Source organism: Pelecanus crispus, chromosome Z (assembly GCF_030463565.1).
Source record: "Pelecanus crispus isolate bPelCri1 chromosome Z, bPelCri1.pri, whole genome shotgun sequence".
NCBI lineage: Eukaryota > Metazoa > Chordata > Aves > Pelecaniformes > Pelecanidae > Pelecanus > Pelecanus crispus.
In genome coordinates, this window is record NC_134676.1 from 295,083 (window position 1) to 313,912 (window position 18,830).

General features: G+C 44.1%; 1 protein-coding gene across 6 annotated transcripts; it reads right to left on the bottom strand.

The window, feature by feature from the left end:
- Positions 1-8,925: 8,925 nt before the first annotated feature.
- Positions 8,926-17,019, bottom strand: SEC11C (SEC11 homolog C, signal peptidase complex subunit). 6 transcript variants are annotated; one of them, XM_075726326.1, is made up of 6 exons: positions 16,954-17,019; positions 15,467-15,576; positions 14,419-14,568; positions 12,055-12,174; positions 10,737-10,794; positions 8,935-10,306 (listed from the first exon to the last, which is right to left on the bottom strand). In XM_075726326.1, exons 1-6 carry the CDS (start codon positions 16,993-16,995, stop codon positions 10,253-10,255), a joined length of 534 nt encoding a protein of 177 aa, XP_075582441.1. In that variant the 5' UTR covers positions 16,996-17,019; the 3' UTR covers positions 8,935-10,252. The 6 variants fall into 6 exon arrangements, with proteins under 6 accessions (XP_075582446.1, XP_075582445.1, XP_075582441.1 ...); XM_075726327.1 differs by lacking the exon at positions 16,954-17,019 and adding an exon at positions 16,472-16,679; XM_075726331.1 differs by lacking the exon at positions 14,419-14,568 and having other exon boundaries at positions 8,926-10,306.
- Between the last annotated feature and the right edge of the window lie 1,811 nt (positions 17,020-18,830).

Here is an 18,830-nt window from a genome sequence, read left to right on the forward strand (position 1 = left end):
TGTCTCCTGCTGTATGAGCTAAATTGTTCCCTTGTTTAGCCTTAGTTTATTGCATCTTCTTTTACTGATTAATGTGATTCATTCTTTTATTTCGGTTATTAATTATGCATTCGTGTTCAATTTAGAATAGTATTCTCATGCCTCAATCATGAGTTTCACTGTGCAGCCGGCAGTACAGCCACAGACAACAAGTGGTCTGTGCTGAGTGACAGCTGATCAAATACAATATTGCCATCCGTGGGAAATTCTAATTGTTCATTGCAATTCAAGACAGGAAATTGAAAATTCAGGAAACTGTCCATTTTCAGGAAAAAAAGCCCCAAAACAAAATATTTGGCTTTCCTAAGCTACAGTGGCGGTGCTGGAAGCCTTCTGACGGTGCCTGCCTCCCCAGGCTGATGTGCTGGACCTACCTTGGCGCTGGGGCCTCAGCCCCAGGCTGCAGCCATCAGCCCTCCCCACGGCCTCCGAGATGGTGGAGCGCCACGCAGCACAGCACGGCACAGCACGGCACAGCACGGCACGGCATGGCACGGCACGGTGCAGCGCGGCACAGCACGGCACGGCACAGCACGGCGCAGCGCAGCACAGCATGCCAACCACACTGCGTGCCTGCTGTTGCCCCTTGTTTCAGCCCTGGTTGCTCCAGAAGCCACCGCCATGGGTTCCCTCAGACCCTGCTCCACCAAAAAAGCTGAGTGGAGGGGAAGCTGTCAGCACGTCATCTCCCTGAAACCTCCACATCTGCAAGAATTAACTTAGGAAGTCACTTGTTTCCTAGTACGACGTTTGGCACAGTACTTTCGTTACTTTCAGCTGTTTCTGGTGGTTTTGTAGGTTTATGTAGGGCTTATTGAGGATTAACAACACAAAGCAATATGGAAACCTTCTGGTCAATAAGTCATATATAGCTGCATGTAACACCTATGCTGTTAGCAAGCTTTGGCTAATAATGGCAAACCATGAATTCTTACCCAGTTCCTTCTTGCCCAGCAGTCCTAAGTCTCTTCTACCACAAACACTATGCAAACAAATAAACCTTTCTCATATTTTGTATATATACTACGCCTTCATATGTTTCATGTCCTAAAGGCTATGCCTTCACATTAAATCTCATTTTGCACTGCCTTGAGCTACTTTAATTTGAGATTGTCCCTTATACAAACCCCTTTTTATACCTTGTATTCTGGACTTAATGAAAGTTTAGATTAGTGTGCCCTTTAGGAGATTAAAGTTACAGTGAAAAAATACTGATTTAGAGAGTTGATCAAATTTGGGTTTGAATTTTCTTTTTAGTTAGGATTAGCTTTTTGAGTGAAGGGATATTTTTGCCAAGAAAAACATATTTTCAGGGTTTTGTTGTAAAACAAATACAAAGATCTGTTTAACTCCAAACCATCAGACTGGGTTATTTGAAACAAGCCACCACCAAAAACTCAGTTTGAGGATTTTTCTGTTTTTCTGGAAAAGAAAACCAATAATTTTCCCAAACTAAAGCAGCCCTGCAGGCCTATTTATCTCTTCAGTTTTACCTTTGCTCTTATATTGACAGCCATAATGAGAGCCTTCTCTCTTCATTGAGTATGTTCAATGGAAGTTTATTCTTACTGTTTTCAAAAGAAACAGACACCAGTAAGATCTTTAATCTCATAATTTGCACGTGTGTCTTGATTCATGCTTACACAGAACTGACACCCACAATAATGGACCCGAAATACTGAGCCCTCAGCAGGCTCCCAAATGTGTCTGTAAGGAGTGTTAGAGGCAGGCTTCTATTTTTTTCAAAGGCTGCATGACTTATGCTTTCCCCAAAATATATTGCATTATTCGTAATATGTGCTGGACACATCACGAACTGTTTCACTTATCTGCAAGATATAGCTGGGGCTTTCTCCTGCCTGGTGAAATGCTTGCGTGGCTTTTGGGACCGAAAGGCCTATCAGGATATTCTTAGGACCTTCCTCATCCTCTGTCAGAATGACCAGCAATCGGTTTTGCAAACAAAATCCATCAGAGCCCAGGGGGTTGGGGTAAACCGACCCGCTCTTCCACACCCTGCAGTGGCAGAGCACGTGTGCAGTGGGCTGAAGAAAAGGTGATGCTGGAGCGGTTGTACCCGAACCGCGATGGAGAGCCTGGGGCTGGTGGGCACGGAGTGTGCCGACATTGGGGAGAGGCAGGGGCATTGGCCCAGGCGTGGACCAGGACACTGCTGCGGTTGTCATTAGTTACCGCAGACCTTGCCCGCTGCTCGCAGGAGGGAGGGCAACTGTGGCTGCAGTGTGCACGCACTCGGTCCCGTGCACAGCGCTGAGCACCCTCAGCTGTGCTGCTGAGATGAGGATGCCTTAATCACAGTGGGGGGTGTGCCTGAGCAATGCTGCTTGCTCCTGGCCTTATGGGAATTAGGCAGATACACTAAGTAAATAAACTAACTGAATCTCTTCAATAAATTGGCTGAGCGCCCCACCAGCGTAGCGGTGAGAAACCAGGTAAAACAGCAACTGCAACAACCCCCAGCCCGAATAGAGCAGAGAGACGCCACCTGCAAACCCCCGCGCGCGGGACCCCCAGCCCAGCCTCGCTCGCAGTACAGCTGTGAACGTGGCACGCACCGGGCAGGGGAGAGGGCACGAGAAGCATCATCACATATCCCGTGCCTTCCCTGGGAACAAAGAGCAAATAAAGCAGACGGATGTGAGGTCTCGGGCACCTCTGTCAGCAACACTCTTGGATGAAGAGGCTGACGTAGAAAAACCTCTGCTAAGGACGTGGCTGGGCTGCGCTGCACGGGAGGGGTCCCACCCGGCAGCCGGGGAGCTGGGGGCACAAAGGTGCGAACGGGCACGGAAGAGGCTGTCAGGGCTCCCATGGACTGGCCCACACGTAGGCTGGTGAATGTGCTCATCAGGTTATTTGGGTGCTGGGCAGCCAGGTCTGAACAGGCAGGGACGGCAGGATGAGCCCAAAGGCCCATCCTGTTAGGTTAATGGTTGGACTGGATGATCTTAAAGGTCTTTTCCAACCTAAATGATTTGATGGTTCTGTGATTCTATGATTCTTTCTCCTCAGCCTTGTCACCTCCTCCTCAGCCCAGCTGCTCTTTGAATACATTTGTGCATTATTAGTGTTTATTTACTTGCTCATAAGGATAAAAATTAATACAGATTTATTCTAGTTCTTATCTTTATTAACCTTTTCAGAAAAATAATAATTTGATAATATACAGAAATAATATATTGGACACCCCCCCCAACAGAAGAGGATCCAGGTTCAATAAATGCATGTCATCAGCTGTGACTGACTCATTCATTTGAGACCCCCTGTCTTTCTTAAGAAGAAAACCAATAACATAAATTTGTGTTTGAACATCAAGAAACAGCTCTCTCCATTTTAAAATACCTTTCTAATTTTCATATATCCCAAGGCAAAGTGAACCGTTGTTGCACTCCATGGCAGGAAAACATTAATGGGTTTTAAATGCTACTACCACAATAATGCTCTTTAATTTGCTTCCTTTACATTTTAGACAACTATGACTGTTCTATCAGCAAGGCAGGCTTTACAGAAATAAAAAAGGGTAAAAGAAAAATGGTGTGCCTTTCATCATTTTCTTTGTAGTGATCCTGACGTTAGAGACATCTATAATATATGTACAGAACAAACAATGGTTTAAGCCTATCACCAATGTAATAACAGGGCACGATCGCTAAGGAATACTTTGTAAATGTTGGAGATGCTGAATTGACTGAATCTCCAGCACTTCAAACCTGTGTGTTCTGCAAATACCCTGAAATTGACTCTCTGCAGTAACAGTTCCCTGAAGAACTGAAGACATTTTTCAGAAAAGAGCTCCACAACTTTGCAGAGGCTGAACACTATGAAATAATAAACATTTATTTAATAAGACACAGTTTAAGATATTTGATACTGTTTGTGCTGCATTTTAGGAAGTCCTAGACCTAGACAGTTGGAGCTTAACTGAAGCGATTGCTTATTGCACATTTAGTGTATGGCAGTGTGCTGCATTAGCCATCACATTTTTTGCTTTTGTGATTTTTGTGGTGGAGGGGCTCAGTATTTTGAGAACTCAAATAGGAAGCATTTATGTTTCTGAATTCTCGGGAACTGTGGCTGGCTGGACAGAGGCAGTCCCAGCTGAGCCTTCCTGGAGAAGACAAAATGCTTCAAGCGGGACTGCTGTGCTCGTGGTCCCAGGGAGCACAGAGCGACAGGGATGCAAACTGCAGGCACCTCCAGGCAGGGAGATGTCGTCTTCATAGAGCCATAGACTCACAGAACGGTTTGGGTTGGAAGGGACCTTCAAAGATCATCTGGTCCAGCCCCCCTGCCATAGGCAGGGACATCTTTCAGTAGACCAGGTCGCTCAAAGCCCCGTCCAACTTGACCTTGGACACTTCCAGGGATGGGGCATCCACAGCTTCTCTGGGCAGCCTGTGCCTGTGTCTCACCACCCTCGTCGTAAAACATTTCTTCCTTATACCCAATCTAAACCTACTCTCTTTCAGTTTAAAACCATTGCCCCTTGTCCCATCACTACAGGCCTTGGTAAAAAGTCTCGCTCCATCTTTATTATAAGCCCCCTTTATATATTGAAAGGCTGCAGGAAGGTTTCCCTGGAGCTGTCCCTTCTCCAGGCTGAACAATGCCAAAGCTCTCGGCCTTTCTCCATAGAAGGGGTGTTGCAGCTCTTGGATCATTTTTGTGGCCTCCTCTGGACCCGCCCCAACAGGTCCACATCTTTGTTGCGCTGAGGGCCCCAGAGCTGGGCGCAGGGCTGCAGGGGGGGGTCTCGCCAGAGCAGAGCAGAGGGGCAGAACCCCCTCCCTCGACCCGCTGGCCACGCTGCTGGGGATGCAGCCCAGGACACAGCAGGCTTTCTGGGCTGCGAGCGCATGTTGCCGGCTCACGTCCGTACCTTCAGCGCCCTGGTGCACAGAGCATGCCTTGGGCTCACTCAGCCCATCAGAACAACAAAAGCCCCAGCGGCCTCATCTCCTTCTCCACCTCCTCCTCACTCGCAGCCCAGCATGCAGAGGAAATGCAGCCCCTGCACGCCGGGGGGCTCGCAGAGGGCTGCTGCACCAGCACCCCACACCCCGATGCCCAGGCCTTCCCACAGTCAGATTTTTCTGAGGAAAGAAGTTGTATTTGTGAAAAGGGAAAGCACCTCGATGCATCAAATATGTAGGAACTTAACCCACTTCTTTTTATTAGTCAGCCCCATCTATAACCTGCCAAAATGTGCTTTTTAGTTTAGTTCTAGCAAATGTGGTCATCAGCGCTAGAAACCGATATCCTAAAGTGATGGCAAAAGAAACAAAGCTCTGTCCACAGCTGCTTTATTTGTAACGTTCAAATCCAGGCAGAGGTTCATATTTCAAAAAGCTTCAAAATTCAGGTGGTGATCATGGCCATGTCAGATTTCCATATACCTACATGTAGATACAGACTATATATAGCATATGTATATATAGTTTCTGCTGATAGCGTATTCGCACACCAAATGCTAGAGAAGCAGAGTTGGTTCTATATACAAAAGCATAAACGATGACAGAAGAGATGGAATACACTTATTTAAGCCAAGCTGCGTAGCAGAGAAACATATTGAATTTTTGTCATGTGGGTGGCTTACGTTTTGTTTGCTTTTGGCCCCTAAGATGCTCAAAGACACACTGATAAAATCCACGCACGTAGAGGAAAATGTCCTTTTCACCGTTGCTCACTATCTTGATTAAACACAGAGAGAAATGACTTGCTAACAAGGCTTAAACTGGAGTCCTCTCTCCAGTTACTCCATGTACTCATTTTATCCCTACCAACGTAGGCAACAGCTCAACCTGCACGTCTGGCAGCCAGGACTCGGGACGCCTCCAGTGCTGCCCTGCCAGATGGGCACCCAGCAAAGGGTGCTGGGGCTGCCCCACACACCCCCAGACTTTGTCACCCCGACGTCGAACGCCAAAGTGCTGAGGAGAGAGAAGTGGAGGAGACCGAACACCGCCAATCTCCTGCTCAGCCCTTCCCTGCGAGCACAGCAGCATTCGTGGCCATGAGGACCAGCCCCTGCCCTCACGACGAGGGTCTGCACTGGTGCCCAGCCCTCGGTCACAGCCCCCTTCTGCACGTGCTGCAGCCTGCACGGCCCTGGGTGCGCAGGGGCAGGTTGTAGCCAAGCTGTGAAAAGGCAGCTCAGCGGAAAGAAAAAGCAGCTTCAATCAAAGCCTGAGCTTCTCCTGCTCCCAACTGCTCAGTTAAAAACATACTGCCTGTGCGCATAGCATCTTGACCTTCCTCAAAATAATAATAAAAAAAAAATAATCCAGAGACCTTGCTAGGATGGAGGCATTTGCTCTTTTCTTTTCTCCAGTGACACAATGCACAGTATTTCACACCAACAGCCAAGCTAGCCATTCTTCCCAGGGAGTATTGATGTCTAAGCAGCATGCGAGCTGAGGTGAACCAGTTACCACAGCTTCAAGGATCAATGGAGCACGCTGCCTCCAGTTCGTAAGTCAGCAGATCCGCCAATTATATCCTTGATCTGTCCTGACTTCAAAGGGAAGCTACAGCCTAGAAGCAGAGCAGGCAACTGAAGAAAGAAGTTGTACTTGTGAAAAGGGAAAGCACCTCAATGCATCAAATACAGCTGGAAGGGACCTACAACGCTTACCTAGTCCAACTGCCTGACCACGTCAGGGCTGACCAGAAGCTAGAGCGTGTTGTTAAGGGCAGTGTCCAAATGCCTCTTGAACACTGACAGGCTTGGGGCATCGACCACCTCTCCAGGAAGCCTGTTCCAGGGTTTGACCACCCTCTCGGTAAAGAAATGTGTCCTAACATCCAGCCTAAACCTCCCCTGGCACAGCTCTGAGCCGCTCCCAGGCGCCCTGTCCCTGGATCCCAGGGAGAAGAGCTCAGCACCTCCCTCTCCACGTCCCCTCCTCGGGAAGCTGCAGGGAGCAATGAGGTCGCCCCTCAGCCTCCTCTTCTCCAAACCAGACAGACCCAGAGTCCTCAGCCGCTCCTCACAGGACGTGCCTGCCAGCCCTGTCACCGGCTCTGTTGCCCTCCTCTGGACACATGCCAGGACCTTCACATCCTTCTGAAATTTAAAACACAGAGCTACATGTTAGAGTTGGAAAAAGTCTAACAGCTCACTGTTCCTCCTCCTTTGCCTCTATCATGCTCTTGTTTTTTTCTTCCCCCTGTGTGCTTTGTTGAGCCCGCTCAACTCACAAACCCAGCAGAGAACGACTAACTTCTTCCTGGGTCCACAAGTTGCATTGGTTCCACTGAACGTGAGAGCTTACACAAAAAGAGATTATGACCATGTTGTCTGCAGCAGGAGAATCATCCGATCTCAGCACTCAGAGCTGACAGATTAAGTTAAGCTGCAACATGCAAAGTCACCTTCAAGCTTGTTCTCAAGAAGACTAGCAGGAAAAGCTGGTAACATTCAGTTACAAAATATATCAAACATCAAACTGCATCAAACTCCGCTACAAACGCTAACAATATTTAGCAGACATTAAATCATTCAAGCATCATACAGTGCAATTTTCTCACAGCAGAAAGAAAACATTCTCCTGATACACATTTCACCATTGAAGCTCATTTATCATTCCTTATCAGCCTAAGAACTAAAAGCTTCTGTACTGTTATCTAGCAGAAAAGGGTTTATATCAGAAATTTAGATTCTGGGCAAAACTTTTGGCACTGCATCCCTCCCTGACTTCTACTCTAAGGAAATGAGCAAGCAGCACTATCTAACCAGATCATCAGAAATGGAAATGGCTGGATTAAAGTAGCTCAGACAATTACAGGAATGAAAGTCAAGAACAGAATCAAGAGCAACCCGATCCAGTTGGTCGTGAGGAATCTCTAAGCATTCACAGGCAGTCAACCCAGCAGGCCTGAACAAAGTAGCCACCAGTTAGCAAACTAATGCATTTCTTCACAGAAAAGGTAAGCTTGCTAGTGATCAACTGAAATACTATGAGAATTGTTTTTTAGAAACAATTATGATATTCCTAAATCTGGAAAAAAAAAGGTCTTTTATCCTATATAAGAATAGCTGTACCATGTTTTAGTGTTTTCAGCATGTTTTTAGCCTGTTTTAGTGTTCAACCACCTGCACAGTAAATTTTTTTTTTTTAAATGTTCAGATGGAATTGCCTCTTGCCTTGTCACCGAGCACTACTGAGAAGAGCCTGCTCCATCTTCATTATACCCTTCTCATGCAGGCAGGAACTTTTCATATTTATATAAGATTTATCATTACAGCATCTGGTCCTACTAGCTGAAAAAAAAGCTATTGTTTATTACAAAAGAGAAAGTAGATTACCTATATGGTTGAACACGTTATTGTGCGTGGCTGACCAAAGTTACTTTAGTGGATGCGATTCGCAGATCTCAAGGCATCCAACTAAAACCAGGAAGATAAACTGGGCCTGCACTGTCATCCGACATTTCATTACAAGAGCAGATACAGCAACACTGACAACCATATTTCACTCCATTGTGCAAGTCAATTCTGCAGGTTAAGATTCATCAAGAAGAGTTAAAACAAGACACAGGATATCATACCCAAGAAATACAAACTTTTTTTCTCAGCACGAACCCACATATTTAGATATTATCCTTGTATCACTTTACTAATCCACATTTCCCCAACGCAAGAATAAACTCCCATAATAATGTGTCGAATTTGTCACTTAGGTTACGTCCAAAACCCCACTCTCAGAGTTACAGCTGGCTGTGATTGCATTGGGGTAGGTGGATAAAAATAAATTCCGATTTCAGCAATACTGAGCCGGGGGGCAATCCTACTATGCATACACTGTCTCCAAAAATTACATTATGTTTTCTTAACTGTGATAGTACAGTTCTGGGAAGACTGCATTAAGGATACCTAAATTATTCTGACATGCCATTTATTACACTCAATTTTATTTCTACACCATTTGACACAAAATAAGTCATGTTTATAATACAGTTTGTCATGAAAACTGCTTAGTAGGACACAAAAGAAGTAATCTTACTTGGAAAAATTCAGCAGTTGTTTGCCTTTCAGCACTAGCAGTTACAACAGAAGAGGTACCATTATTGTATAATAGTATATTTCTGTAGAGGTAAGGGATTACAGAAGAAACAAAACTCCATAGGAAAAAAGCATCATGCTGTTCCTTATCAAAGATACAAAAACAAAGCAAGTGAGGAAAACAAGTTCTGCTTTGTTGAAGGTACAACATTGACATTTGAAGCCAAGAAGAGAAAAGTCCAGAATTTCATATAAGACAGTTATCAGGTCAGTTTTAAAATGAAAAATCCATTTTATGTTTAACCCTATTCAGGTATCGTATGATAGAACAGAACAATGCATTCTAAAACTGGAATATGAGTTATATCTTACCCCTATTGGTAATATTACTTAAGTACACTACTGTCCTATTCATTCAGTAATTTACAAGTGTTAATAAAGCCCCTTAAAATCTTTTTGTTAGGTTTGTTTTATAGCTGGGAGCATAAAGGCAGAACGGTTAAACAGCCTGAATTCTAGAAACATACACAGTCCCCAAAAATCATGCCTCTAAAAATCAGGCCATAAGGGTTTTTTGTCCCCACACCACAAAGGAGGAAGTTTCAAATTCAGGGAAAAAGCTCCTGGTTTCCATTTCTCAGTTCTTAATCAGAATGAAAGACCCTTTCTTGTCTATTTTTGTCAGCCATATCTAGACAACTTTCTTTAGGCGTAAGTCTGGCTAAACTCTAACAACTCACTACCTGTTCCAACACAGATGCTGTGTCCTTACAAGTACTGATAAAAACAATTTGTATGGTCGTGAAAAGAGAGTGTGCTGACAGAGATTAAAAATAATCAAGCAAAAGAAAGAAACAGGAGGGAGAAAGTGGGTTCAGATGCAGTACCACTTAAGAAAAATAACACAGCATGTCAAGGAGTGCCATAAGCTGCTTTAGAACATGACAGTCAGCGTCTTCCAAACAAGAAAAAGGCTAACTGAAAGCAGCATCTATTTAAGACAGTAAATATGCCATTACATAATTAACCAACAGCCAAAAGCTTTACTCATTAGTTGTACAGTTTATTTAGACAAAAGCTTGCACAGTTTTGTATACAGAAATTAAAACATCTGAAATATATTAGGTTTTTTACCCTGTATATTTAACTTTGTACTTTGTTCTTGGAAAAGTGACCTTTTTTTTTTTTTCAGGATTCACGTTTCAGAAGTACATATGCTCCCATTACTGCCAGAAGAGCATACTGCAAAAGAAAACAGAGAATAAAGACTAATTATAATTTCTCTTCACAGAAGCCCTGAAATTACATTGTTCAAAGCGTGCCCTCTCCAACATTACACCTTCTAGATGAGTACACAATTATACAGTTGTGTTCCTAGAGAATTACAGGAATATTTAAAGTGATCATATTAATTATAAATAGGCATCACAACTGCATACACTTAACTTACGACATTCCTATAAATTAAATGTTTTCAAATAATTACAAATACTAAGTTCTACTGGATAACAGACAAGCTAAAATAAGCAAGAAAACACAGCTCATTTTACATTAGGTACCAAACCACAGAAACAAATTTATTAACATGTATGCTTATATGCAAGATTCTTACTACCTTTACTTGCTATTTTATAGTTTTAGATTCAAGTATGCAAAATGTCTGTATACATACCTTAAATTTTGGATAGTCATTCATTATTATAGTTACCATACCAACATAAGGCAAAAATCTGTAGTTGACAAAACAGATGAATGTAAAATTAACCCTCAAATACTACATGGAAATGTTTGAATGTTACTCAGTCTTGAATATTTTAGATAATGGATTTCAGAGAAAAAAAAAAAATCAGACAGACAGCACGAGCTTTAAAGAGAGTATGTACTTAATGAAAATTTGGGAGCAAGATCTCTCAGATTTCCCTCTCCTCCCATGCTTCATCTTGCTGCATATTATTCATAGCATTAAAAATACACATGGATCCCAGAAATGGCAAGTAAACATCACCACAATGAGGGGTACCACAAAAGCCTAACATCCTACAACACAGGTGAATCAGCTTTTCAGGGTCTCTTGTTCTGAAGCTATAAAAGCCATATAATCTAACACAGAAAGGGTTTCAAACTAATATGGAAAATATCTAAAATTAGCTTTTAACCTAGCATGAAGGGTTTAGAGGGGCACTTGCTCTGCTTCTTTTTACTTAACTTGAAGGCAGGGACAGAATCTAAAAAAATCAAGCAAATAAATATTCTTGCAAAAAAGTATTTTATACTGTTATGCAAGTTAACCCCATGACAACTTACGGAACTCTTAATTAGGCAAGAAAACACTCAAGTATGTAACGTGATACAGGAAGTCCTACTTTCCACTGGGATTGGCCTATGACGTTAATCTTGGCCTACTGGACACAACAGAACTCACATCAGGCATCTCATGCCATCGCTAAGACTCTCAGAGCCCAAACAAAACTTTGCCACAGGCTCTAAGCAAAAGCATTCCAAACAAGAACAGTGTAAAAGAATCATTTATGCCTGTCACTAATGCGTATCTGAATGAGAAAGAAAATGTTTGGGTTTTTTTCTTTAGATAAAAATTTAATCCAGTTATTTGAGAAAAATCTTTTTCATCTTAACTGGGGAAGGGAACAAAGTCAAAAGCTCAAACCTTGTGTAAAATTCCCATGGAATGTGGAAATAATTTCTTAGTAATTTCTAGCAATTACAAGGGTAAATTAGTTAATTTTGTATTTACTGGTGAATTATTTGTTAGAAGTGCCATTTTTTCAAAAAATTAATTTCCACTCTCTGCATCAGTGAGAGGACTACAGAAAGCAACTTTTCCAGGTAAAGTAGTTTTTTGAATTACTATTTTATTTAAGAAATTTTAAAAAAACCCATACCAGATCTAGTTTGTACCAACAGCAGTACTGATTTAAATTCTAAATTTTCTATTTTAGTTACAAAAAACATAGACATTTTGCATTACTTACCCTCTTGCTCTTCCAACAACATCTTTCTTCTCTAACCAGTTCTGACCTTCTTTGTACAAGCCTCTATCATCAACTTCATTATTATCACCTTTAGTCAGAAATTTGATGTTCCCATTTTCTCTAGAAGGCAATGAGGTGATAAACTAAATACCACTTAATTTAAAAACCTCAATTAACATCTACAAAGCACAATGAAGACGAAAAGTGCTCCAAGATTAGATAACAATGTTTACTTCCAGTCCTGCTTGTCCTGCTTATTTAGCAAACACCATTAAATCATTAAGATTACAGACTTTACTGACAGAGTCAATAGATTTTAACAAGAAATGTGTTTTTAGAACACTCCCAGACTGTCAATTGATGTAACCAGTTACACATGAACATGCAAGGGACATTGTCCATCCAGAGCAGGCACTAAACTTCTTCAACAAAAGCAGCATGTGCCTATCTGGGAAAAAAAAACCCAAACAACTGACCCCCAGCATTTTCAACAGAACAGAAAGTTTAACTCTGAAATACTGAATAATACCCTACTAAGGGGTGGTGGTGGTGGTGTTATTTCTGTTGTGATTTTTTTGTGTTTTGGTTGGTTGGTTGGTTGGTTTTTGGTTGGTTGGTTTTTTTTTTTTTTTTAACAAATTGTGGAATAAGATCCTGTGAAGTCATCACACATTAGAGAATTAATTTAATTGAATTTGAATCGCAAGTTTCAGATGAGGTAGACCCTAAAAAAAAAAAATCTTCCCTTAGGAAAGAAAGTAGTATAATAATATAATGCTTTAGGCAATTTTCTTCTAAATTCTATACATTGTTTAACTCTTAGTAATCATATTTATGTCAAAATAAAGCTTTGTCCTCCTTTTGATGGAAATAAATATTGAAGAGCCTCTAAAGTTGCTGCAAATCTGCATCAAATTCAGTATTTTGTCACTAACGCTACAATACAGTTTTGGATCACTCATTAATTGTTAAACAATACAGTGAGTTCCAGGCAAAACCTCCCTTACGTTTGATATTTATTAATGTGGCAAATAAAAAAACCCCACTTAACCAGTCTTTAAATAACACCATGTGGACAAAACATCACGTGGGGCTTTTAGGGGATCGCATGGAGAAATCCAAGCGACAGAAACGCTGCAGTAGGTGGCACGCTCCCCCCCACGGATGAACGCCTGCAGAGCTCGGAAGAGCCAGGCTGCTCCCTCAGAGCTGGAGCTGACGCCCTGAGCTCTCCTGGCCACTGAGGCTCAGTCCTTTTTTGTAGGAATAGAGGTTTAAAACCCTGAACACACCCAAATCATAACCTTTCCCTACTGTTTCAAATGAACAAAGTATCCTACGCTACGTTTTGAACATGATATAATTTAACCACTGCTGTTAGAAAACCTCCCGTTTCGCTCCCTTTCAAGCATTAGGCGTATTGCACACAATGCATGCAAGACTTCAGTTCAACACTCCCATTTAAATGAAGTTAAGTTTACAGTCTTCAAAATGATTATGCTCAAGAAGCTGCTAATTGCAAGTAACGATATCAAGAAACAAGAAATTTTTATGAAGGCAAATTAGGTATTAAAAAAAAAGAAGAGGTAATTCTTGGATATACATATTTGTTTCAAAAATGCGTTGAAGAACAGATATTACTCAAAAGATAAACACCTTCAGTTCATGGCCAGGACCTCCTGAGGAGCAAATATGTCAATATTTGCCACCTCCAGGTTAGCTTTTTGCTGTGTAGAATTAGAAACAGAACTGCCTCTGTTTGTCTGAGAAGAAACTGTTCATCATGCCAGGGATATGCAATAAAGGTAAAAACAAGTAATCCACCTGTTGCTTTTCAGCATGAATTGTTGTTGGCATTGTGACTAACAGACACAAAAAGAGTAAGAATCTCTTCCTTCATTCTGAGTCAAATCTCTTTTCTGGAAAACTTCAGTTAGCAAAGATCACATACTTGTCAGACTTCATTTACAGTTCTGATTCTGAATCTTCACCTTCTTTCAGAGATTTGCTTTTAGAAGTAGCTATTTCTCATAATCAAAATCCCAATTCTGCAACAGCCAGTACAGAAGTGGACTCTGCTCCTACATATTGCTACCGCTGGCAAAAATAACGTGTATAGCTTGTGTTACCGGACTCCTCTATGGCACAGGTTTACCTACTTCGAACCTGAGCAACTTTGCTGAGGGACAGGAGTCAGGGTCTCAAGAAGCGCGCCACAGAACTGGGGACAAAAGCGGATCACATTTATCTTACAGCATATCCTCACTTGCCTTTTTCATAAAATACTACCAAATTAAAACGTAAGTGAAAGTCACGGTGAAGGAAACTATATTTAGAAACAAGGAAAATGCCAAGTTGCATTACTTTTCATGTATTTTGATTACTCTGTGAACTATTGGAATGTCTCTGCCTTCAACTTTGAAAACAACTATTTCACCAGCTCTGATTGGGTCATCATGGAAATTTGTTAAGAACAACAGGTCTCCCCTGTGAAAAGCTGGTTCCATGCTTCCACTACAAAACAAAAAGAAAGAGTGAGTTTATTAGCATTATGGTAAACGAAAGAAGAACCATGAAAACAAAGAATATTTAATTCTTACAGATAAACTCATGATTTTAACTCAAATCTGTAGCTTCACCCATTCAATAACACTACACAGGCATTTAACACAACCCAAACCTCTGTACGTCCCAAGCTGAGCCAGGCTATAGAAAACTTTCTTACTGTCTCAGTGAAAGAAAGAAAGAAGCTGTACAGAAAAGTAACAGCATTGTAGCTATGAGGAAGGAACAAAACGAGCCATTCTGGTTAAGAAAACCAATCCATTAGTGAAAAGCCAAAAAATGTTTCACGGTACGACAGACAGTACTTCTACACATAGAAAGGGTTTAATTAACATGAGCAAGAGTTATGCTTACATCAGTGATTACTATTAATGATCAGAAAATCTGTGCCTTTTTTCAGAGCCAGCCATAGTATCTTTTGGTAACAACCTTTAAGGTAGGATTCCAGATCCCGTAGCTAATAACACAGTCAGACAATCTCCATTAAAACACTGTTATTTACCGCATACATTCCTTGCTGACACACATTCAATTTCTGTAAGGCTGAATCTTCCATGAACACGTGTTTTAACTTCATGTACTTGATCAGCACTTAGGGGCCTGCAGGACTGGCTCTTTAAATGCCACATATCTACCGCTTCTACAAACTTCAGTGAAAACCAGACTGCAATTACAAAAGCAGCCTTTGCTAAGTGTCCAAAAACAGAGTCAGAAGAAAATAAGCATCTGAATACTTCTTTAAAGCAGGTGAGATTTCAAACTCCAAATCTATCCAAGGGGGAAGGGGAGGAGATAAAGGACAAAACAATCTTTGGACTTGAACAAAAAAGCCTTCACATTGACTTACCTGAGCACCACAACAATAGGGCTTTCACTTCCGGTAATGACGATCAGCCCTTTCCATATCATAAGGGCAGAAGACACTATCATAGCAAAATTTAAGACTTGGTAATACAGCTATATGAAACAAGAACATTGTTTTTAAAAGTTACTGTGTTGTATTTAGAAGCATAACATAGAATTTCAACCCGTATGCAACACTGAATCACAATCCAGGCACGCGGACTTCTATGCTAAAACCATTCTCCAACAGAAGCTTCATGGAACAGATTGCTGTTGGCAACCCAACCATACAAACCATCCTGCAGCACAAAGTTTTAATCCATTGTGTGCACCAATCCTGGCTTATTACGCCTGTGCAATACTCCCATTTGTTAGTGCTAGAAGCTAGTGAACTCACTACTAAAGACTTCTAAAATATAGGAAGCTACAAGGCAAATGATCAAATCTATTTTGACTACATGTCCCTGACTCTTACCTGAGCTCATAAGTATTAAAACACGTAAGAAATACTATAAGATCAGTAATAGCAGACTTTGTACTTTAAAGAGTTATTTTTGTTTAAACAGAGAAGCTGTGGGACTAGAAGAGAGATGACAAAGGATCATTTCCTGCTATTGCCAGGCAGAAATTTCTCATGTGGAAAGTCTTTTATCGATTTGACTAACTTTCTGCCCCAAAATTCTACTGCTTCGCCAGCCATTACAGCAGTGGATATGTTTTCTTCATGCTACCTCCTTTTTTTTTTTTCTTGGTAACATATGAAGATGCTCTGATGGAAAATGACCCTGCCCATCTCCATTTACCATGTGGCTCCCTGATGTAAATATGGCACCAGAAATTTCCAAGCCATCATTCTAGCTGGAAAATATATATGCTGGGATTTTGAGGTATATGGCCCACTTAACTTAGCATTGGTCAAGCTTCAAAATCTGCTCTGAAGCTTGGGTTTGTTTTTTTTTTTAAAGTTACTGATAGATAATAGGAAAAAAAAAAAAGGGAACTTTCAGACCTCGGAAATCAGAAGGCTTGTCACCAGTGTTACATTCGCCCTTCCAACCAGCTACGTGCATAGTCGCACAGTGAAGATAAGCCAAGGACACCCATTTTCCACTGCAGGAGCTCAAGAACACCCATTTGCTTCCACATGCTGCACCCCCAGGATGACACTGGTCGCTGACAGGAATGTAAATCCGGTTTCTCAGCTTGCAACCCGAGGGCTGCCAGCCCCGGCACCGCGGCCCACCCGCCCCTCCCGTGGCTGCCGCCCGGCCCCGCACTCCCACTCCCGCTCCCGCTCCCGGGGAGCACAAACGCCGCTGACGGCCCAGCCGGCTCCCCCCGCAGCAGGGCGGAGCGCCCAGCTCTCCCTCAGGAGCCCGGCAGGCCCAGCGCACCGCGGGCCCCGGCCCGACCCAGCCCCGGAACCTCCGGCCTCCGCATCCCGACCGGACCCCCGGCGCCCGGCCGGCACCGGCAAGCCGCGGCCGCTACCTGCCGCTTGTTCATGCGCCGCAGGTCCCCGAAGAGATCCATGGCGGGACCCCCGGGAAGGGCCGCGCCCCGCCGGCGGCAGGGGAAGGCTACCGGCGCCCTGCCGGGCGGCTCCTCAGGCCGCGGCGCGGTGGAAGCCGCTCGCACCCCGAACCCCTGCGCTGGCCGCCAGCCGCAACTACCGCCGGCCCGGGGGAGCGGCGGCGCGGGCGGCCCCTCCGCTCCCCGGGAGTTGTAGTCTCCCTCCTCCCCCCGCCCCGCTCATACTCGGCGGGCCCTGCGGCCACTGAACTACAATTCCCAGCATGCACCGCAGCAAAGGGGCCCTGAAAGCGAGGCCCCTCGCCTCCTGCCCCGGGAGCTGCCCGACCAATTTGCCCTCCCAGGGGCCTCTCGCTGGGCGCTGAGGCCCCGCGAGGACGGGCGGAATGAGCCAGACTGCTCTGCGGAGCGGCAAAGGGGCGGCAGCGGCCCGCCGAGCCATGGCTTCTGGATCAGGCGGCTGCCGGCCGCCTCTCTGCGGGGCTGCCTCTCTGCGGGGCCGCCTCTCTGCGGGGCCGTGGCGGCGTGGGCGCAGCTGATTGGCGGGGCGGGGCGGGGCGGGGTCAAGCGAGGGAGGGCGGGTGCCAACGCGGCGGGGCCAACTGGGCAGGGGGCGGGGCCCGTGGTGGCGGGCCCGGTGGCAGCGATGGCGGGCGATGGCGGGCAGGCCGTGGGCAGGGCGGCAGCCGGCCCTCGGCCCTCCTGTCAGAGCGGGCACGGGGCCCCGCAATGGGGTCTGCCTCAGACAGCGCTCGGAGCCGGGGAGCAGCAGCTGTGGGAGGGATCGAGTTCGTCTAATTTCAGCAGCTCACGGCCACCGCAGTGCGTGTTCGGGGGCCGCTGCACGGGCCTTGAAAAGAGAAAACCACAAAGTCCTAGCAAAAACACCTATATTTTTTATGTGGCAGCAGCTCAGTCCTTTCCACAGTCCTGGCTACTGACAGGAATGAGTTTGTGCTAGTCAGAAAATTGCTGGCAGCAGCTCAGGACCCCCAGGGTAGGACAGGGACGGTTTATACGCCCAGCTATCAACTACAGCCTTCCCTTCGTCCTTCACGCAGGAACGGATGTTCATAAAAAATGTGACCTTACAGAAAGTGGCAAGGGAGCTGGATTTGTTTTGGGGGTGATTTTGTGGATGTTTCTCTGAGCAGGAATGCCAGATGGAGGAGTTTTGCCCATCGGTAGGGCAGTTGTCCCTATAGCACTGCTGTGGCTTTGCTCTAAAACTGTGTGACTATGCAGTGAACTGGACTCTTAACTAATCCATGCAAAAATGCTTCCAGATAAAAAAGATGGGATCATGAAGAGGGGAGTATTTTTAAACTGCATTTTTCTCCCAAATTTAGTTCATTGCATGGTTCCACAAGCAGACCAACATCTGTTGGAAGTTAATTTTCCATGCAGACGGGCTGACCAGATGTTCTCTGGAATGGTTGCATAAATCTGAAGCAACAACAAGCCAAATAGGTACATTGCCCAGAGCCTGTTGATTTCCTGGGGATGGAATGAACCAAACTAAATGAGTTTTTCACCAAGTTCAGGATTAGCTCCTGAAGACAGGGAATGGCAACAGGAGAACAAAGAACACAGGGAAATACTAGTAAGATAAATGGAAGCAAATCATTTGTCTGAAGGAGCACTGGAGAGGTATTTCCACAGTTTGCCAGAAGTTGCTCAAGACTTTCTGTTAGCAAACAGTTGGAAAAGAGTGACTGACAGTGGCAGAACTGGCATTAGCTCACAGAGGAACGTGTAATGGTGTCATGAACGGCCAGAAATGGCAAATGGACACCAGGAAGCAAGCTCCAAGGACACTAGCTAGGCATTACCTT